This window comes from Saccostrea echinata, unplaced genomic scaffold (genome assembly GCF_033153115.1).
Source record: "Saccostrea echinata isolate AGI-Se365-2 ecotype Australia unplaced genomic scaffold, CSIRO_AGI_Sech_v1 ptg000012l, whole genome shotgun sequence".
Classification (NCBI taxonomy): domain Eukaryota; kingdom Metazoa; phylum Mollusca; class Bivalvia; order Ostreida; family Ostreidae; genus Saccostrea; species Saccostrea echinata.
In genome coordinates this window covers 18,565,034-18,583,856 of record NW_026889761.1, presented here as the reverse complement: position 1 = coordinate 18,583,856, position 18,823 = coordinate 18,565,034, and the positions used below count along the sequence as shown (strand labels likewise).

The window sequence follows — 18,823 nt, the reverse complement described above, 5'->3', positions numbered from 1 at the left end:
TTGGTTTGGGGGGATTTAATTTCATGGTTGGGATGTGTTGAGTAGTTATGAATATGAAATTTTACATTTCGTAGTGGATATAAATTTGTGGGTGTCTTCATACCTAGAAAACATGGAAAATCAAACCCCCACGAAAATTAGTGATCTTTGTGAACAGTTTAATTAATGAGTACAAATTTTTCATGAAACAGCCATGTTGACAATGATTTCTGTGCAAAAAACCATTAATTGTGTCTAAAAAGAAAAAAAAAAACTTGTACAGAACAGGAACTAAACTGCATATCATCTAAAAATCTGTAGTAGGGTTTTTATTTGCTGAATATGTAACAGGAAAGGAGAAAATGTATGACTGGACCACTACTCGTGTGCTCTAACAACTAAGCTACCCAGGCCGATATCCATGACCCAAACTGTAACTAATACTTTTCTAGCCCAAATTTTCTTTTTGTGTTCGGACCTATAACATACAGAGACAACTAGAGTATAAGTACTATAGACAAATTTTTGAAAAGCTCAAAATGATGTATTAATAAATAATTTTATAAATATTTGAGTAGCTGCAGGTCTTGTAGGTCACTGATCTGAAAAATGGGGATGCATGGTCCTCCATGGCAATTTTTCCTGAAAATAAACGAGGAAGATTTAAGGTAATTTCTTAATTTCTAATGATAGATGAAAAAAAAAATGGAAGCGTCCCTGGGTGGGCTCGAACCACCAACCTTTCGGTTAACAGCCGAACGCGCTAACCGATTGCGCCACAGAGACCTCGATATATGACTGGAAAAAAATAAGGTATTTAAAATTTTACTGTCATTTTGTAGCTTGATTACCGCTTCCGGTTTTCTGCAGTTGCTGATTGTGCAAGATGGTTACTTCGTGCACACGTGAATTTGGATGTGAAATGGTGAAATAATAACACCCTGTAGTATTTTGGTGCTGAATAAAAGATTACAACAAAACCATAAACACGGTAAGACAGCGACTGGAGTATAGTATAGAGAAACGACACGGACAGTCGATTGTCAATCGGGTTGAGATTTGCGAATTAGGTTATAACTAGAAACAAAAGTGAAAGCACAGAGAGATGCAGGATAAATATCACTGTACAAACCAGTAGTGTTTGAATGTTCTTTTATAACACGTTATTTTTAAAATGGAGTTCCCCGTGCTTCCAAATTCATTCATCGATTTCCAGTTTACAAATTTAAAAGTTTCTTTTTAAAAATGACAGTTATAACATATTTTGTGTCAGTTCTTCAGATAAATAATGATGAATAACGTAAATATAAGATATGAATTTAATTTCTGAAAATTCGTGTGGTACATGAACTACAGTGCTTCACATCTGCATATTTTTCATGAAGCGCTAACCAGATTCATTAATTGTGCAGACTTGATGCCTTTTTGTTTGTGTCCTCATGGATTTTCAAAAATTAAATATATTTCTTAAATGTACAGACTGTGGACAAAAGTATCAGAACAATTAACTATATCATTATGTTTGTAGAAAATACTGATGTATGTTTTAATACTAAAAATAGCCACATTTCATAAAGACATCTAAAGTAAGTTGCAACCATTTCATAGAAGAGACGATTTTGCGTCTGCCAAAAAATAAAACTTACTAAAACATATTCATCAAAACAAATACCTTACTATTTCGTAATGTAGCCTTTTGAACGAAGTACTATAGCAATTCTCTTGCGGAGGGATAATGGTACAATTTTTTAATCTTTTCATCGAAACTGGTCCAACTTGAACAAATTTTTACCTTTTTATGTTTTCTTTTAAGTTGCAAATGACAAAAACAATATTGATAATGAAACAGGAAGTCATCATCATTAAAATACCTTAGGTGTAGTCTCAAATCTACTACAAGAATGCCTGCTGTAAATAATTAAACATCTGGTTTCTTGTATAATGCAATGTAAATTTTTCCAATACTTTTGTCTACTGTTTGTAGTTGTGTGTAAATTGAATATTTAGCATTTGTTTCAATTCAAAATAAGGCTTAATTTTATTGAATATAAATTTTACAGTCAATTAACCAGATAGAAATGACTACATTACCACGACTGACAGGAGCTTTACGAGCATTTGCCAATGTTAGTAAAGACACAGGAATATCACTTGCTGATGAGCACCAAGAGTTAGTTCGTAAACGGCAGCTTGTGGCAAAGAAACGGACGGACACTGTCAGCTGGCAGCGACTGACTGAGGTTATAAACAAGGAAGCTGACGTGTCAAAACAGGAAGTGAAAGCAGCGCTCAAAGAACTGACTCAATACGCCAAATCAATAGGTGTGATATATTTTGATTGATTATAGTGCTGAAAACATGAAGTGTATTTTAAAAGAGGGCTAAAAACTTGAAACAGGCTGTGTAAAGAATGTACCTATGTCATATCGTCTTTGAATGCTTATTGTAGTGTGTAATTTATTTTTAACAAGAAATAAATGTATAAATTGAAGTGTTATAAGATATCAAAGAAAATGCCCAGAAGGATTGATTTTTTTTGCCAAATGTTACATGTTATAGGAAGTGATCTTATGAATCATCTTCCTTTTTTCAGTGGGATCAGAGGCAGATTTAGAGACAATAGAGGGCTCAGCAGCCTTCCTGTTTGAACTTCTGAAGTCGGTTAATATTGTCGGAAAAAAAGAGAGCACGAAACTTCGGCAGATCTTCGGACCATTTCCAGCCTCAGCAGCCAGCAATGCATGTTCATTGATCAACAAAATTGTGTCATGGTTACCAGAAAACACATTGGATTCCCTTGGTAACCAGGACAGACAGGAAGCTGATGGAGAAGCAAGTGTCAAGGAGTTTGGGATGAACATTAAATTTGTAGGTCAAAGTCGAGATTCTTATTTTGAAGATGAGGACTTTAGTTCTGACTCTGACGAAGGTGAGAGGAGAGAACTGGACCTGAAATATGTAGCTTCTCCCCATAAACCAATCGCAGCCAAAAGAGAATCACCTGACAAGGAGAGGTAACTCTAACGTTAATATGTTAGATTTTACAATATCATATTTTATGGTTTTAGCTTAATGTAATTAAAAAAAGTGTCACACTTTCAAAGAAAAATTACATATTGGAATATATTGTGTTAAAATCAAAATGTGTGAAGTATTAGAGACTTCACTTTATGTAAAGTACATTAAAACATTGTTATAAGCCATGGGTTGATTTGCTACCATCTCTGTAAATGTGAAATTTGGAGCAGAACATATCCTGTGCTTCTGTCAATGTAGAAAGGGGGAACAATTGTGTCAAACTTGCATTTTAAATTTTCAGAGTTGAAACTTGTAAGCACATTGAAGTTATAATATTCCAAGTGAAAAATAGAAGTATATATTGTAATTTTTAATTTCCCAGGAAGTTAATTTACATATAACATAAAATGTGTTTTAGGTATGATGCCTCTTGGCTACAAAGGGAAGTAACCCAGTATTTTCCTGGTGAGGAGAATTATCTGGGTATGAGTAGAGAAGACCTATGTTCCACCATATTTGATGTTCTGACAGCATCCAACTCGGATGAGGAACTTCAAAATAATGTAAGCATATTGGAGTATATTCTAAGTGAAACAAGCTAACTCAGAGAATTTATGTCCTCCTCCTAAGAAAAATAGAAGAGGGTGGAAGACCTACAAAAATGCAGATGGAGAAAGGAAAAAAAAAGATTTACCTTGATCTTTTAGCTTTTGGCCTTAAAGTTAATAGGGGTCTTTCTTAAGTTAAATCACGACCTTAAGTTTCTTTGCAAAAGCTTACAGAGATTTACATTTATCATCTGAAATATATGTATGCAGTATATGAATTTCTGACCTTGGATCATTGACCTTTTGACCTCAAAACCTATAAGGATCTTCTTTAAGTCACAGGGAGTCAGGATATAACATTTCATTGAAAAAGCTCAAAGAGCTTGTATGCAATTTTATGTATTTTATGCAAGATATGAATTTCTGACCTTTACTTTTAAATCTCAACATCAATAGAGGTCTCCTTTGTGTCATTGGGGTTTATGATACAAAATTTCATTAAAAATTTATCAAGAGAAAGAGAACTAAAGTTATCATGTGGAAACCAGTTTTTGCAATGTTTGAATTTTGGATGTGACCTTTGACCTTTTAATATCAAAATCAGTAGAGGTCCTTCTTAAGTCACAGGGAATTAGGACATAAAAATATCAGTGAAAAGCATCAGTGAGGACTAAAGTTGTCATCAGGAAACTGTTTTTTGCAATTTATGAATCGCTGACCTTGAGTTTGAGCTTTGACCTCAAATTCTATAGGTGTCTTTTTCAAACCATTAGGAGTTAAGACATAAAATCTCATTGAAAAATCTCAAAGAGAACTATAGTTATAGTCTGGAAACCATTTTTGCAATATATGAATTTCTGACCTTGACCTTTCTGACCTTTTGATTATAATCAGTGACAGTCTTTTTTTAAGCAATAAGAGGTTGGGATATAAAATTTCATTGCAAAAGCTCAAAGTCTTTTTGAGATATTGCCTGGAAACGAAAGTGTTATATACAGACAGAATAATGGACGAATGGACAGATATACCCAAATTAATATCCTCCACTTTCATTAAAAAGTGTTAGTAAATGTTACTTTTCCTATGCATATGAAATTTTTAATAGCAGTGTTAAGAGAAATAATTTTTCACTGAGTATTATTTTTTGCAGCTCTTTGAGCTTCTGGGCTTTGACAGATTTGAACTCATCCAAAGTTTGATTCAAAACAAAGGAAAAATTATTGAGGGAGCTTTAACTCGACCGGAGAGCAGTAAACAAACAAGTATGTATAAAAAGTTTTTCTCAACAACTAAACAGTAAATGTAACCAAAATTAAAATATCCTGATACATTTCTATGTAAGTGACTGTGTGATAATTTATTGTAATGGTTTGGGCTGTGGATATTGACCTGGGTAACTAGACAATGATTTCTTTTTTACCCATTAGGAATGGATCCGGTACTGATTTAACTGGGAAAAATAGGGTCGAAATAGAATGAGAATTTTCTTTCGTGTCAACAAATGAAATTTATTTCGTATTTATTCAAACCTCATTACCTATTAATTCACACTTTAAAGAATAATCAACAAATATTCATTGTTTTACACATTAATGTCCCATGTTCTCATGTTGTCATGCTTTCAAGTTTTCAAAAAGTAAGACACTAGCATGACTATGCTGTTAACAACACAGGTCCCACCATATTACCACTAATCTCTACTTTTGATTTATAGGAGCACATTTAATCAACTCATATGAAAAGAATTATGATGTCATTGTAATCTATTCCTCGGCAGTTGAATTTGGAATTTTTAGTCTCAAAATTAAGAAAAATGAATGTTTTTTGGCATTTAGAATGGTACTGTTCACCGGTACCAGTTACTGTAAACCGACTTTTATTTGTGTGCGAGAAATATTCGCGAGTTTCACAACATACTTTAATTCACGATTTGATATTGCCGTGAATCATTTATTTTGCTTTGTATTTGTAGAGATTGTTTCGTAAGTCGCGATAATTAATCTCTGCAGATTGATTTCAAACTGACGAATCACGAATCATGAATAAAAGTTGACACAAATTATGGTTGGTTTACAGTATTTAAGAAAAAAATTGCTGGTTGAGCACTTGACTTGTAATGCAGGGGGCCTGGGTTTGATGCCCAGTCCAGCCATACATTTTCTCCTTCCCTATTACAAATCTATCTTCAAAAAAAAATTAGCTTAAAGCCATACTTTAGACTGGCAAAATGTAAAAAGTTACTGGAAGAAACCTGGTTTTGAGAATAGGGAAGAGAATTAGGGATTGGGGATTGAGAAAGTTGCACTAAGAGGTGCTTAGCTTTGGAGGCTTTTAGAGCTGTACTTTATTTTTGCTGCCTTTTCATGGTTTTGAGTTTGGATTAACTAAAGTAAGTATACTTTCTTAACTTGTGACACTTATCTAAAATATATGATATTGATTTTCACTTTAGGGGCCAAAGCTGATGGAGGAAACAGGCCCCCAGTTACCCGACCCACGTATGGGTGTCAAGTTACTGTGCAGGTAAGTAATAGGTCCTGGATTACTGAACAAACCAATGGCTGTTAAATGTAGTTACTAACGAAGAAAATGAACAGTAAGGCCCTCTGTTATGTAAATTATTGTGGAGGTAAGGATTGTTCTATTATAACCATTAGGAACTAGATCCTTCTGTTATTATGCAAAAGCATGTTATTAAATACTTTGAATATCATTAGATCTACATGCAAGTTGACACATTGCAGATAAAGGATAAATTCAGTTAATGAAGCTATACAAAAATCAGCAAATCCTTATGATAAAGCCAGCCAAACATGTAGTTATATATGATAGAGGATAAGGTTTCCAGTGGAAACTGAAGAAAGGTACCTAGGCTATGGTTAAAGCTACATAAAAGTTTTACTATTTATAGACAGAGGATGAGAGACAGATGATGAAGATGATGAGGAAAGAGGAGAAGAAGGAGAGGAGGAGAGATGAGGAAGAGGAGGATGTAGGCTTTCTCTTTAATCCTCAGCATCTCAGGGCTCAAAGGTTTGTACACATGTCTTGTTTAGTTTAGTTTACCATTCAATTTTTTATAAATGATAAAATAAAGGTAGTAACTGTAGGCACTGTGACATTTACATAATTCTAAAGTTTGTCTATATTTGGAATTTTTATTTCTGAGGAAATCATTAATTCAGTAATTGATGAAACAAGTGCACTGAGATGTAAATTTCTAACACGTTATATGTGAGGAGGCACCTGCTTACTTAAGCATCTGTTGAGAGATCTTGAATATTAAGTACCAGCCGTATCTTATTCCAGAGAAGCGGCATTAAAGGCACCTGCTCCAATGTTCAGTGGGGGGAGGGGAAACTATACACCCAGGGAGAAGTTCCCCTTTGTGTTTGACTCCATGGAAGAAGCCAGACAGTCCTCAGCTTTCATTGGAGGAGTCAAGGTAACCTAGACTTATCCTCCTTTAGTACTTATAATTATACAGTAAAACACACTTATAGCAAAGTGCCAGGGACGTGCAATTTTGATTCATTACAAACGTAATTCATTATATCTGTTAAGATAACAATACATTTAAACCAGGGATTGAAAATCACTTCGCTGTAAGCATGAATTCATTATACATGTAAGCGTGTTTGCTATAACTGTGTTTTAGTGCATTTGGTATATTCAGTGTAATATTGTAATAATGCAGTATCTTATTTTTGTTTGATGTCTTGATTTCTGATACATGCTTATAATTAATCCACGTTAACAGCGACATGATTTTCATTCACTTCGTTTTGTGACTTATAATGAACTAATTGGATATAACAAGTTCTGCTTTTATGAATCTAAATTGTTCATCCCTGACAGTTAACTACAAGCTTGTTTTACTGCTGTACTCCTTCTGTGACATTGACTAGTAAACCAACTTTTATCAACATGTGAAAAATTTCTGCGAGTTTCGTGACCTCTTACTCGCGAATATTTCTCGCTGCAAAGTATTTATTTCATTATGTATTTATGTAGGATAATTCCTCAGTCTTGAAAATTAGTCATTGTGGATAGATTTCAAACAGACAAATCGTGAATAAAAGTTGCTGCGAATGATAGTTGGTTTACAGTAAATAAAGTTCTTGGGTCAGAGTTTGTTTGAGTAATTTTGTGTTTTATTGGATATTTCACTGATACATTTTTTTTCTCTGATTTCAGATGGTGCTACCAGACACATTCACCAGGAAAAGCACAAAGTTAGCAGAGGAGGTGAGGATCCCCCACACAGAGGCCCAGGCCACGAATGTGGGAAACCAGAGAGTCCAGATTGCTGACTTAGATGATGTAAGTCATGCATGTATTACTAGCCATTTTACTAAATAAATAAATTTCATGTAATTTGATATTTTATCCTTATACTTGTAGTCTTTCAAATTATAACTTGCAAGAATGATAACAGTAATTCTGCTGAATATATGGCAAAAAGACTACTTGTCTAGCAATAAGAAATGGAAAACTCACTGAAAAATAAATAAAAAAATATTTAAATCACATTGACATACATGCACCAGTTTTATATATAAACCATCTGTGTTTCAGGTTGCTAAGCTAGCGTTCAAGAACACTAAAGCCTTGAATCGTATCCAGTCAGTTGTATTTGATGCTGCATACAAGACTAACGAAAATTTGTTGATTTGTGCTCCCACTGGTGCTGGGAAGACAAATATTGCCATGTTAACAATCCTTCATGAGATGAAACAACACATCTCACAGGGGGTCATTAAAAAGGATGAGTTCAAGGTCAGTCTCATTTGCAATGTTAAAAAAATTAAGCCAGGCTAATAGTAGGAATATTACCATGAAATAGATTTGTACTTGACATAAATTAAGTTTCTCTTCACAATGACAGAAGTTGACTGTCATACCAAATTTCGAATGAATAATATAAGTTAAAATAGTTGCAGTGATTCATTTTGGTGTGCGTCCTGCGTAAATTACGCACAAATTTTGCTAAGGACGCATTATTTCAATAAATGTGCATCCCACTGGACGCAATAAATTTATAGAAGGACATGTACTATTTTAAATTATTTCGGTATAATCTGATTCAAAACTTGACCGATTGCATCATATCCACATGCTAAATGATACGCATGAACGATTTTAACAGGTATAAGGTTGCCAACAACAGGTCAGATTTCACAACTGCAGTTAAAAGCAATTATCAGAAAATATTTGAAAGTTAGATGGCATAGTTCGATTATCACTGATTAAGTCTATTACCGTGGAACGTTTCTGAAGCGAATACTATACTATACCTTTGTATTTAAGCTGTAACCTGTATAATTGTTTTTTTTTCTTTTCGTTTTTTCATTACATGATAAGAAGTATAAAATTTAATCATTTTTATTTCTGACTATTTGTCATTTCTTCTTAAACTTTTTTTTTACTTCATTCTGCTTCTGTGCATTTTATAACTGATACAATGTGTGAGATCGTATGTACGATCTAAAAATAGAACCAACGTGCACAGTGGACAATATATTTTTTTTACGACACAAAATCATATACTCTTACTTGGACAATTAATAGTAAAAGTATAAATCACTCACAGCTACAATAAAACATTTGCACTTTCGTGCAATACCCTTTTTTTCACCAGAATTTCCTCTGTAACATCTAATATACGGTACCCTTGGATTTGGACGCATTGATTTTGGCACGGGACTCATTGTTGTCATTAAGAGGGGTCCTTTGGACCCATGATAACCATTTTCAAAATGAATCACTGTAGTTGTAATCATTTTCTTAGATAATTTATGTGGCCCCCATGAAAGCATTGGCTGCGGAGATGGTCCGTAACTTTGGGGGTCGGTTAGAACCACTTGGAATTGCAGTCAAAGAACTTACAGGGGACATGCAGTTGTCAAAGTCTGAGATCCTCAAAACACAGGTATACCGCTTAATTTTTATCTTAAAACTTTAATGAAGTTCAGGTAAAGGAAATGCTGAATCAATTTTTGTTTAGACCTATCTTTTATATGCCAGAGCTGGAATAGAGAGAATTCATGATTTTTCTTTCAATTACATAGCAAATGAAAGTGAAGTACTGTACGTAGATCACATTATTTTTGCGACACCTTATTTTCACGAGATAGCTATTTGGTATTAAGCGAGACAAAATTTTTGCAAGCTGTGGTTTCTGTTCTATATAATCCTTAACAATACAAGTATATGCAAGAACAAAATTTTTGCGAGCAAACAGACTTGTGTAATAACGCGGAAATAAAGTTCTCACAAATAAAAAATGATTTACAGTATGTTATCAATATCCAATCAAGTAGAATTTTGATACATTTTAATCAGAACCTTCTGTTATAGATGTTGGTGACAACGCCAGAGAAGTGGGACGTGGTGACCCGTAAGAGCACAGGGGATGTAGCACTGACCCAGCTGGTCAAGTTACTAATTATAGACGAGGTCCATCTTCTCCATGATGATCGAGGATCAGTCATAGAGAGTCTGGTAGCCAGAACAATTAGACAGGTAAAGGCCAAGTATACCCACAGAAATTATAATACAGTCAAATTCAGCTATAAAGAACTCACTTATAAGGAAATCTTTGATATAAGGAAACTTTTGTGAATCCTACTTTACCTTGCATTAAAAAAAAAAAATCGATGTATACCTTTAGTAGTGTACATGTCTTTGCATTGGGTTGCCAATAAAACTTCAAAGATTTCTGTATTCCCGCAGCTAAAATTATATGCCTATTGTTTTATGATAATATTCCTGTACACTTTCTGTAGGTGGAGAGTTCACAGAGTATGATTCGTATCATTGGTTTATCTGCCACCCTCCCTAACTACATTGATGTGGCCCGATTCCTTCATGTCAACCCTTACGTAGGACTCTATTTCTTTGATGGAAGGTTTAGACCAGTCCCTCTCGGACAAACATTTGTAGGTAATGGAAACCTTATTTGTTCTGATTTCTGACTAACAGTTTAGAGAGTAAGTTCTCATCTTATTGCTTATTAAATTTTGTTAATGATACCTACATGTTTTGATTTTTATGTAATGATTTTAACATTTTGACATGTAAAAAATACACTCACAGGAGAAAATATGCGTATTAAATTTTGTATGATTTTTACCATATGTTTTGCAGGAATTAAGGCGACCAGTAAAGTTCAGTTTCTTCAGGACATGAATACAGTTTGTTATGAGAAGGTTCTGGAACAAGTTAAGCAGGGTTACCAGGTGATGGTGTTTGTACATGCTCGCAATGACACGGTCAGGACAGCCATGGTACTACGAGAAATTGCCAAAAACAACGGAGAGATGGGATTCTTTTCTCCCGAGCAATCTGCACAATATGGGCAGGCAGAAAAATCTGTGAGTTCAATATATAGCCCTGGTAATGATTCCAATTCACTAAACATCTCAAACAACAATGCAAGGAGATAAATCATTTAGCAACTATTCAGTATGTGTGTATATCTTTGGTGCCTGCATCCTTATATTGCTCAGAATGCAATATAAAGTGTACCATTTGACCTTTAAGTTTATACTTGAGGCAAATTTTATTCATAATCTGTGATTGTCATAAATCTATATTAAGGAATGATCTAATTTGATCATGCACATTATATTTCTGATATCAGGAAGTACTATTTATATAGCTACAGTAAGACTCATTCATTTTTAACAAAAACTAAGTGACATGTTTTGTTTTTCAGACACTGAAATCTCGTAACAAACAGCTGAAGGAGCTGTTTCCCGATGGTTTTGGAATTCATCATGCGGGCATGCTCAGACAGGACAGGAACTTGGTGGAGAGATATTTTGCTGCGGGACACATTAAATGTCTGGTGTGTACGGCTACTCTGGCCTGGGGTGTCAATCTGCCTGCACATGCTGTCATCATTAAGGTACTTGAGAGCAGCATTTTTCCTGAGATATTTTTAATCTGATTTATTTTCTTTATAAAATTTTGATTTTCATTATTTTCAATGTTTTGGATATGTATAAAATCTATCATGTAGTTGAGAGTAATATTTGAATTTTTTTAACCAAGACAAGCATTTTCAATGGAGTAGTACTTTTTTCCCAAATTTGGTTTTTAATTATTTTTTTAAATTTTGATTTTTTTGGAGATAATCATTTATTGCTTGTTTATAGATATGATAAATGTAATTGAGACACTTTACGAATACACACCATTAAAGAGAATGAGTCTGTGACTGAAATAAAAAGCTCACTCCTTGTAACTGTAATGATAATTCACTAAATTACCTATTCCAGTACACTTACTTTCATTCCGTTATGCTTACAGGGAACAGAGATTTATGATTCTAAGAAGGGAGCCTTTATAGATCTTGGAATTCTGGACGTCATGCAGATTTTTGGACGAGCTGGTCGTCCACAGTTTGACAAGTTTGGACACGGAACAATTATCACGGCACATGAGAAGCTCTCTCATTACCTGTCACTGATGACCCGACAGAATCCAATAGAAAGTCAGTTTGTGAACAGTTTGACAGACAACCTTAATGCTGAGGTATGCTCTTAAATACTTTCATCCTTCAGATGACCCATTTTATAAATACATATATGTCTTAAGGTAGTCATTCTGTTATTTTGATTACCATGCAGTGAGATATTAACACGTGATACATGTATAATTGTTTTATAATTGATTAAGAGTATCTCCAGCATCTCCAGAATTCCATTGTATCTTAATAATATGAAAAATGTACAGCAGTGTGTATCAAAGACCCAGACTGCATTCTCTGTTATTTGCTTAATAAAAAAGAAAATGCAGATTAGAAAAGACTGACACTTTATATTTTAAACTATTACAGATAGCTCTTGGTACAGTGACAAACATTGAGGAGGCAGTGAAGTGGCTAAGTTACACGTATCTGTATGTTAGGATGAGGTGTAATCCGCTGGTTTACGGTATCAACTATAATGCTGTGGAGGTAAGTTTGGCTAAAGGATGAGGGAGAATGAGGGGAGGTTAGTGACATGAGTGAGCTAGGGTAACAGAGTGAGGGTGATCCTAATCATGTGTTGTTTCTATTATTGGTGCCCTAACATTCTAGTCATCCTTTGTATCTCTCCTTGGTGCCCTTTTCTTCTTGAACAACTGTCCTTGGGTTAAGGAATGGATGGAATGGGTGGTGCTATTAGTGTACCATAATCAACTTATGATTATTCATAGGCTATTGTAATGTAGTTTATTTAAAGCACTTTTACCAATATTGAAGTATGGACACTTATTTGTGTAGAATGATCCTTTGTTGGAGCAGCATCGCCGGGACCTGATAGTGGATGCCGGTAGAAAGCTGGATAAAGCCCAGATGGTGAGGTTTGATGAGAGGACTGGATATTTTGCATCCACAGACCAGGGACGTATTGCCAGTCACTTCTACATTAAATATGATACTGTTGAGGTAAGATTTTGTCTGGTTCTTGTGCAAAAAACTTCCATATTCTATAATTGTAATGATTTTACAATAAGTCTGACATGGTTATTTCTGATACAGGTGGTTAATGAGCATTTAAGGCAAATTATGACAGAGGCAGATGTTTTTGCACTTTTGTCCAAGGCTCAAGAGTTTGACCAAATTAAGGTAACTTATTTTCTTATCATTGAACCTTTAAGTCTAAAAACTTATTTTGAGACTCTTTCTGAATGCATCACTTTTATATTTTCTAATGATGTTTAGGTCCGAGATGATGAGATGGATGAATTGGATGACATACTCCACAATGTCTGTGTGATGCAGGTCCTCGGGGGATCAGAAAACACATACGGAAAAGTCAACATCCTGTTACAGGCTTACGTGTCCAGACACAACATGGATGCATTTTCTCTGGTGTCTGACCAAGCTTATGTGGCTCAGGTAAGAAATTTGTAGTGGTAATGATCTTTGAAGTCTATTGTTTCAATTTTCGTTTTTATTTTAGGAATGATATGGAATAGTATCAGAAAAGAAAATGTAAATATACATAAATACATTTATATACTCATTTTATCTCCAATGCCAATGAATCAGATACAGGTACAAATTCCTTTTGTCACTCAATATTCTTTTTAATTAATCCCCAGTTCAACATTTTAATTGTTAATGAGAATTTTGAAGTAATTGTACCTTGATATCATTAATTTATAATGGTTCCTTGACACCATTGTAGAATGCTGGTAGAATAGTTCGAGCACTGTTTGAAGTCAGTTTGAAAAAAGGTTGGCCTGTAATGGCAGGGCGACTTCTTAACCTGTGCAAGACAATTGACAAGCGACTTTGGGGGTTTGAGAACCCTCTCCGACAGTTTCCTCTCCTCACCAGTGAAATTCTCAACAAACTGGAGGCAAAGAAATTGACAGTGGACAAACTTAAAGAAATGGAACCCAAGGAAATAGGTGAGGGAGCTAGCTATATTTGCTAATTCAAATCAGCAATATTAATGAAAAGAATTGGTGTTTTTTGTGCTTAAAGCTTTTTAGAAATAATCAGAAGTACATGTATGTAGGCAAAATAAACAAAACTGTTACAATGGTTTAAACTCACTATCAACGCAGAAGTGGTGAATTAAGGAAGAGCTGAGTCCTTGCCCTGGGATCATGAAACAGACTTAGACTTAAGTCAAATTTTCAGTCGTCCATAAAATATTTATTACTGATTAATCAAAACTCGTAAGATGTTTCATAATCCTGGGATCTTATCTACCAGCATGTACAAAGTTCAAGATCTTGAGTTCAAAAAACTTCAAAACTGAGTGTTATGGATATCATATTTGAAACTTGATTGAAAATAGGGTCAGGACATCTGACTCACCTAAATATTGTCCCTGTTATTGGACATAGAAATGATTGAGATGCTGAAGTGTAACTATATTACTGTTTATGTTCAGGTCACATGGTTCACCATCCTAAAATGGGTGGTGTGATAAAGAAATGTGTGAATCAGCTTCCTTCATTGGATCTGGAGGCCAGTATTCAGCCAATCACACGTACTGTATTAAGAGTGAGACTCTCCATTCAGCCTGAATTCAGATGGGATGACAAGGTATGTACATACTTGCTCTTTCTGTTTTTTGCTCATCTGGTCATAGGCTCAAGTAAACATTTCTGATCAGCATTAACACAGTTGGATTAATGCTCATTGGACTTTTGTTAGAATTATATTAATGAAACCAACAGATCAACATGGATTTTGACACAAAGATCCAAATAAACAAATCTACTTGGTTTTCAGTAATAATTTCTAACAAAAGGCCAATGAGCATTAATCCAACTGTGTAAATGTTGATTAGTAATGTTTACTTTTTGTCCACATCCACATTGAATCTAGCCTTCAAATCTGTTGTTTGTGATGTAGGTACATGGCAGTACAGCTGAATCCTTCTGGATCTGGGTGGAGGATCCGGATAACAATCACATTTACCACTCGGAGTACTTCCTACTGCATAAAAAACAGGTACTTATTCCAGTTATTACAGAGGCAGGTGCTTGTTAATTATAATCTGTAACTTTACTGGGAGTCAAAGGTCTAGATTTCCAGTTTAACTTTGGAAAATGTTAAATTTATTTAAGTCTTTGAAAGAAAGATAACAACTAATTACTGTAGATGCTACATTATATATTCTGTATGTGATTGATTGACAGGTGCTAGCAGGGGAAGCTCAGCAGCTGGTGTTTACTATCCCTATTTTTGAACCCCTCCCTTCCCAGTACTACGTGAGAGCCATGTCAGATCGCTGGCTAGGATCTCAGAGTTCATGTGCAATATCATTTCAACATCTCATCTTACCTGAAAGGCACCCCCCTCACACAGGTAAGTTAATCTTCTTCAAACAATCAACAATGCTTATCATTCTTTTAACTATCCATGTCATACATTTAACTAACCTCATCATGTAATTATTTACAGTTTTTCAAACATGTACAGATAAAATACAATTCACTATAAACAAAATAATTACAGATAACTGTCCACCTACATGTAATTCTTTTGATTACATCCACATGTTATTAAAAATTTCACCTGCATTAAGATACATGTAGGTGTACACCTTAACATGTACAGTGTGTATATCTACTACTGTCATCCCTGTTACATTGTTAAATATCCACCTGTACACATGATTATCCACATCATTCACATGGCCATATCATGTTGGTAACTTTATCCACCTGACATGGTAACTCATTCATCTCTTACAGATAATTACATCTATCTGATATAGATAATTCAAGCCATCTCTTAGAGATAATAACATCTGTCTAATATAAGCCATCTCTTACAGACAATTACATCTGTCTAATATAGATAATTTGAGCCATCTCTTACAGATAATTACATCTGTCTAACATAGATAATTTGAGCTATGTTTTTCAGATAATAGTATCTGTCTAATATAGATAATTTGAGCCATGTCTTTCAGATAATAGTATCTGTCTAATATAGATAATTTGAGCCATGTCTTTCAGATAATAGTATCTGTCTAATATAGATAATTTGAGCCATCTCTTTCAGAAAGTAGCATTCATCTAATATAGAAAATTTGAGCCATCTCTTTCAGATAATTACATCCATCTAATATAGGTAATTTGAGCCATCTCTTTCAGATAATTACATTTATCTGATATAGATATTTCAATCCATTTCCTTCAGGTAATAACGTCTGTTTAATATAGATTACTTGAGCCATCTCTCTGATATAAGCACATCTGTCTTAATCAAGCCATCTCTTACAGGTAATAACATCATCTCATATAGATAATTAATCTAACTTTTTCAGGTAGTTACATCAATCTTGTGGTATATTAAATCAATTTCATACAGGTTTTTACATTTTTCTCATATAGGTTTTTTATATTCATCTCATGCACAACGTTTTGATAATCACCATCACTTTAACTACTTTAGAAATATCATTACATATAGCACATTTATATAAAGTTAAACTGTAATAGTTTTAGCTTATGGGTTACTTGACAATTTAAGCAGCACATTGAAAAATCATGTTTATTGAACTATCAAGTAACAGAAAAAATAAATAAATAAAATAAAAATAAAAAAAAAAGCCTTTGACTAATTTCTAAAAGGGAAAGGAGTCTGTAACAGTAACTCCAAGAGGATTTGTAGGACTGGTAATTGATAGTTTTAATTCTAGATTTTCCAGTTTCTGTAAATCTTGATAACCTCCCATTACAGAATTACTTGACCTGACTCCACTACCAAAGTCTGCCCTAGACAACCCGGCCTTGGAGGCACTTTACAAGTTTTCTCACTTCAACCCCATCCAGACCCAGATCTTCCACGTCCTGTATCACACAGACACTAATGTCCTACTGGGGGCCCCTACAGGATCAGGTAAAACCGTGGCAGCAGAGATGGCTATATTTAGAGTATTCAGAGAGTATCCCAAAGCTAAGGTAAGAGGACAACTCCCACACTCAGTTATGCTTATTAAACATTGTCTCAGCAGACAGAAAAGTCTCTTCTGCAGATTGCTGTATACAGGGTTATTTTTGCCCTTTTACACTTGCAAACAATTTTGCCCCATTTTAAATTCGCCCTGTCACAGTTTTGTTTAAGAAGATATACTGTTTTCTTTTAATTCTTCCCGTCTTAAATTCGCTCAATTGTGTCTAGGACGAAAGAGGCGAAAATAAAACGGGGCAAAATTTTCCATGTATACAGTATCAGATTCCTGCTAGATCAGAAGTGTTAATAAATGTATTTGTTGATAAAAGAAGATGACTATAGTGAAGAATCAAAATTTGATTTAGGCTGTGTATATAGCTCCTCTGAAAGCCTTAGTCAGGGAGAGAATGGAAGACTGGAAGGTCAGGATAGAGCAAAAACTGGGTAAAAAGTAAGTTTGATTAAACAAATCTAGACAGTCCACTGTCTCTCTGAATTAAAATTATTTCACAACATTAAATGTCTAGAAGCACATTTACAAGTTTTCTCACTTCAACTTGATCCAGACCCAATGGGTTTTTTTTTGCATACCTTCAATATCATTATAGAGTAGTGGAGTTGACAGGGGACGTAACTCCTGACATGAGAGCGGTGGCCAATGCAGACCTGATAGTGACTACTCCAGAGAAGTGGGACGGGGTCAGTAGAAGCTGGCAGACCAGGAGTTATGTCAAGGCTGTGTCTCTCCTCGTCATTGATGAGATCCATTTACTGGGTAATTACAAGTCTATAATTATAATTTACTTTTTACAGGGTTATTTTCCCCTCATGTTATTTTTGCCGTACATTAAGATAACTATGCTTCTATTGAATTTGCCCCCTTTTTGAATTTGCCCACTAATGATGAAGGTGGAAGGGGTGAAAATAAAACAGGATGAATTTTTCTTGTATACTGTATCTTTATGTGTTGTTTTATGTAAATACATCTCAAATTTCTATAATTATGTATTTTTAGTGTATTTTTACATGTAAATATATCTGAACATGTATAAGTTGTAATAGTATTTCCTAATGAAATCGATTGTTTTAGCCATAAAATGTGTACATTAATTGAAAATGAGAATTTATTCCTCTAAATTGGTTTCCTTCCTAGGTGATGACAGAGGACCAGTCTTGGAGGTCATTGTTTCCCGTACAAACTTTATCTCCTCACACACAGAGAAGCCTGTCAGGGTTGTAGGTTTATCTACAGCGCTGGCAAATGCCCGAGATCTGGCAGACTGGCTGGGAATAAAACAGGTCTATGTTTTTATAATGCTGTTTTTTTAAAACTTGCATGTGAAGTAAAACAGTGAAATATTTTAAAGTCACTCCATTTCCCTTAGAAATGTTGTGTTGTGTATTGAAGAGATGAGGTCTTATTCAACATATTGAATACAAAGAAAACACATTTTTATTCAGTATTACTGAATTGTTTTATGTTGATTCAGGATGCTGATTTCTTTCATTTTTATGCCCCTAATCAAAGATTTGTGGGCATGTAGTTTTCGGACTATCAATCCATCTATCTGTTTGTCTGCAAATTTTGAATTTTCTTTTTAGTTGCAATAATGTAGCCCTCTCTGATTTTTTTTTTTTTTGGGAGAGGGCTACAACTCCTTAGGATCTCCGTAATGGTGCAAGTGCGGGAGTGATTCACTACCGCACAGATTTTGGCTCAAATTATCAGTAAGTGGGTATTTTATTAACATATCTTACCTGAACTCATAAAATGTAGTTATTCAAGATATGAATTGATCCAAAAATATACAGAACAATCTGTATTTCGGTTATTTTTCGTGTATGTCAACATCACAAC

The 18,823-nt window shown here is 34.4% G+C and overlaps 1 protein-coding gene and 1 non-coding gene across 2 annotated transcripts in view; one reads left to right on the top strand and one right to left on the bottom strand.

Moving 5' to 3' along the window:
* Nucleotides 1-691: 691 nt before the first annotated feature.
* Nucleotides 692-765, bottom strand: Trnan-guu (transfer RNA asparagine (anticodon GUU)). Its single transcript has one exon. It is a non-coding gene; the product is annotated as a tRNA-Asn (tRNA).
* Nucleotides 766-955: 190 nt separating this feature from the next.
* LOC133185475 (activating signal cointegrator 1 complex subunit 3-like) overlaps nucleotides 956-18,823 on the top strand; it is an 86,858-nt gene continuing 68,990 nt past the window's right edge. Inside the window, exons 1-28 of the mRNA XM_061320722.1 lie at nucleotides 956-970; nucleotides 2,040-2,301; nucleotides 2,573-2,993; nucleotides 3,416-3,560; nucleotides 4,696-4,807; nucleotides 5,998-6,068; nucleotides 6,457-6,578; nucleotides 6,855-6,990; nucleotides 7,743-7,868; nucleotides 8,124-8,324; nucleotides 9,337-9,477; nucleotides 9,906-10,070; nucleotides 10,334-10,490; nucleotides 10,695-10,921; nucleotides 11,266-11,457; nucleotides 11,862-12,086; nucleotides 12,391-12,510; nucleotides 12,820-12,984; nucleotides 13,078-13,164; nucleotides 13,261-13,437; nucleotides 13,730-13,955; nucleotides 14,447-14,601; nucleotides 14,914-15,012; nucleotides 15,201-15,369; nucleotides 16,753-16,973; nucleotides 17,331-17,416; nucleotides 17,574-17,740; nucleotides 18,119-18,264. Coding sequence (XP_061176706.1) covers nucleotides 2,058-2,301; nucleotides 2,573-2,993; nucleotides 3,416-3,560; nucleotides 4,696-4,807; nucleotides 5,998-6,068; nucleotides 6,457-6,578; nucleotides 6,855-6,990; nucleotides 7,743-7,868; nucleotides 8,124-8,324; nucleotides 9,337-9,477; nucleotides 9,906-10,070; nucleotides 10,334-10,490; nucleotides 10,695-10,921; nucleotides 11,266-11,457; nucleotides 11,862-12,086; nucleotides 12,391-12,510; nucleotides 12,820-12,984; nucleotides 13,078-13,164; nucleotides 13,261-13,437; nucleotides 13,730-13,955; nucleotides 14,447-14,601; nucleotides 14,914-15,012; nucleotides 15,201-15,369; nucleotides 16,753-16,973; nucleotides 17,331-17,416; nucleotides 17,574-17,740; nucleotides 18,119-18,264 — 4,503 coding nt within the window. The 5' untranslated portion in view covers nucleotides 956-970; nucleotides 2,040-2,057. The remainder of the gene's footprint in view (nucleotides 971-2,039; nucleotides 2,302-2,572; nucleotides 2,994-3,415; nucleotides 3,561-4,695; nucleotides 4,808-5,997; nucleotides 6,069-6,456; nucleotides 6,579-6,854; nucleotides 6,991-7,742; nucleotides 7,869-8,123; nucleotides 8,325-9,336; nucleotides 9,478-9,905; nucleotides 10,071-10,333; nucleotides 10,491-10,694; nucleotides 10,922-11,265; nucleotides 11,458-11,861; nucleotides 12,087-12,390; nucleotides 12,511-12,819; nucleotides 12,985-13,077; nucleotides 13,165-13,260; nucleotides 13,438-13,729; nucleotides 13,956-14,446; nucleotides 14,602-14,913; nucleotides 15,013-15,200; nucleotides 15,370-16,752; nucleotides 16,974-17,330; nucleotides 17,417-17,573; nucleotides 17,741-18,118; nucleotides 18,265-18,823) is intronic.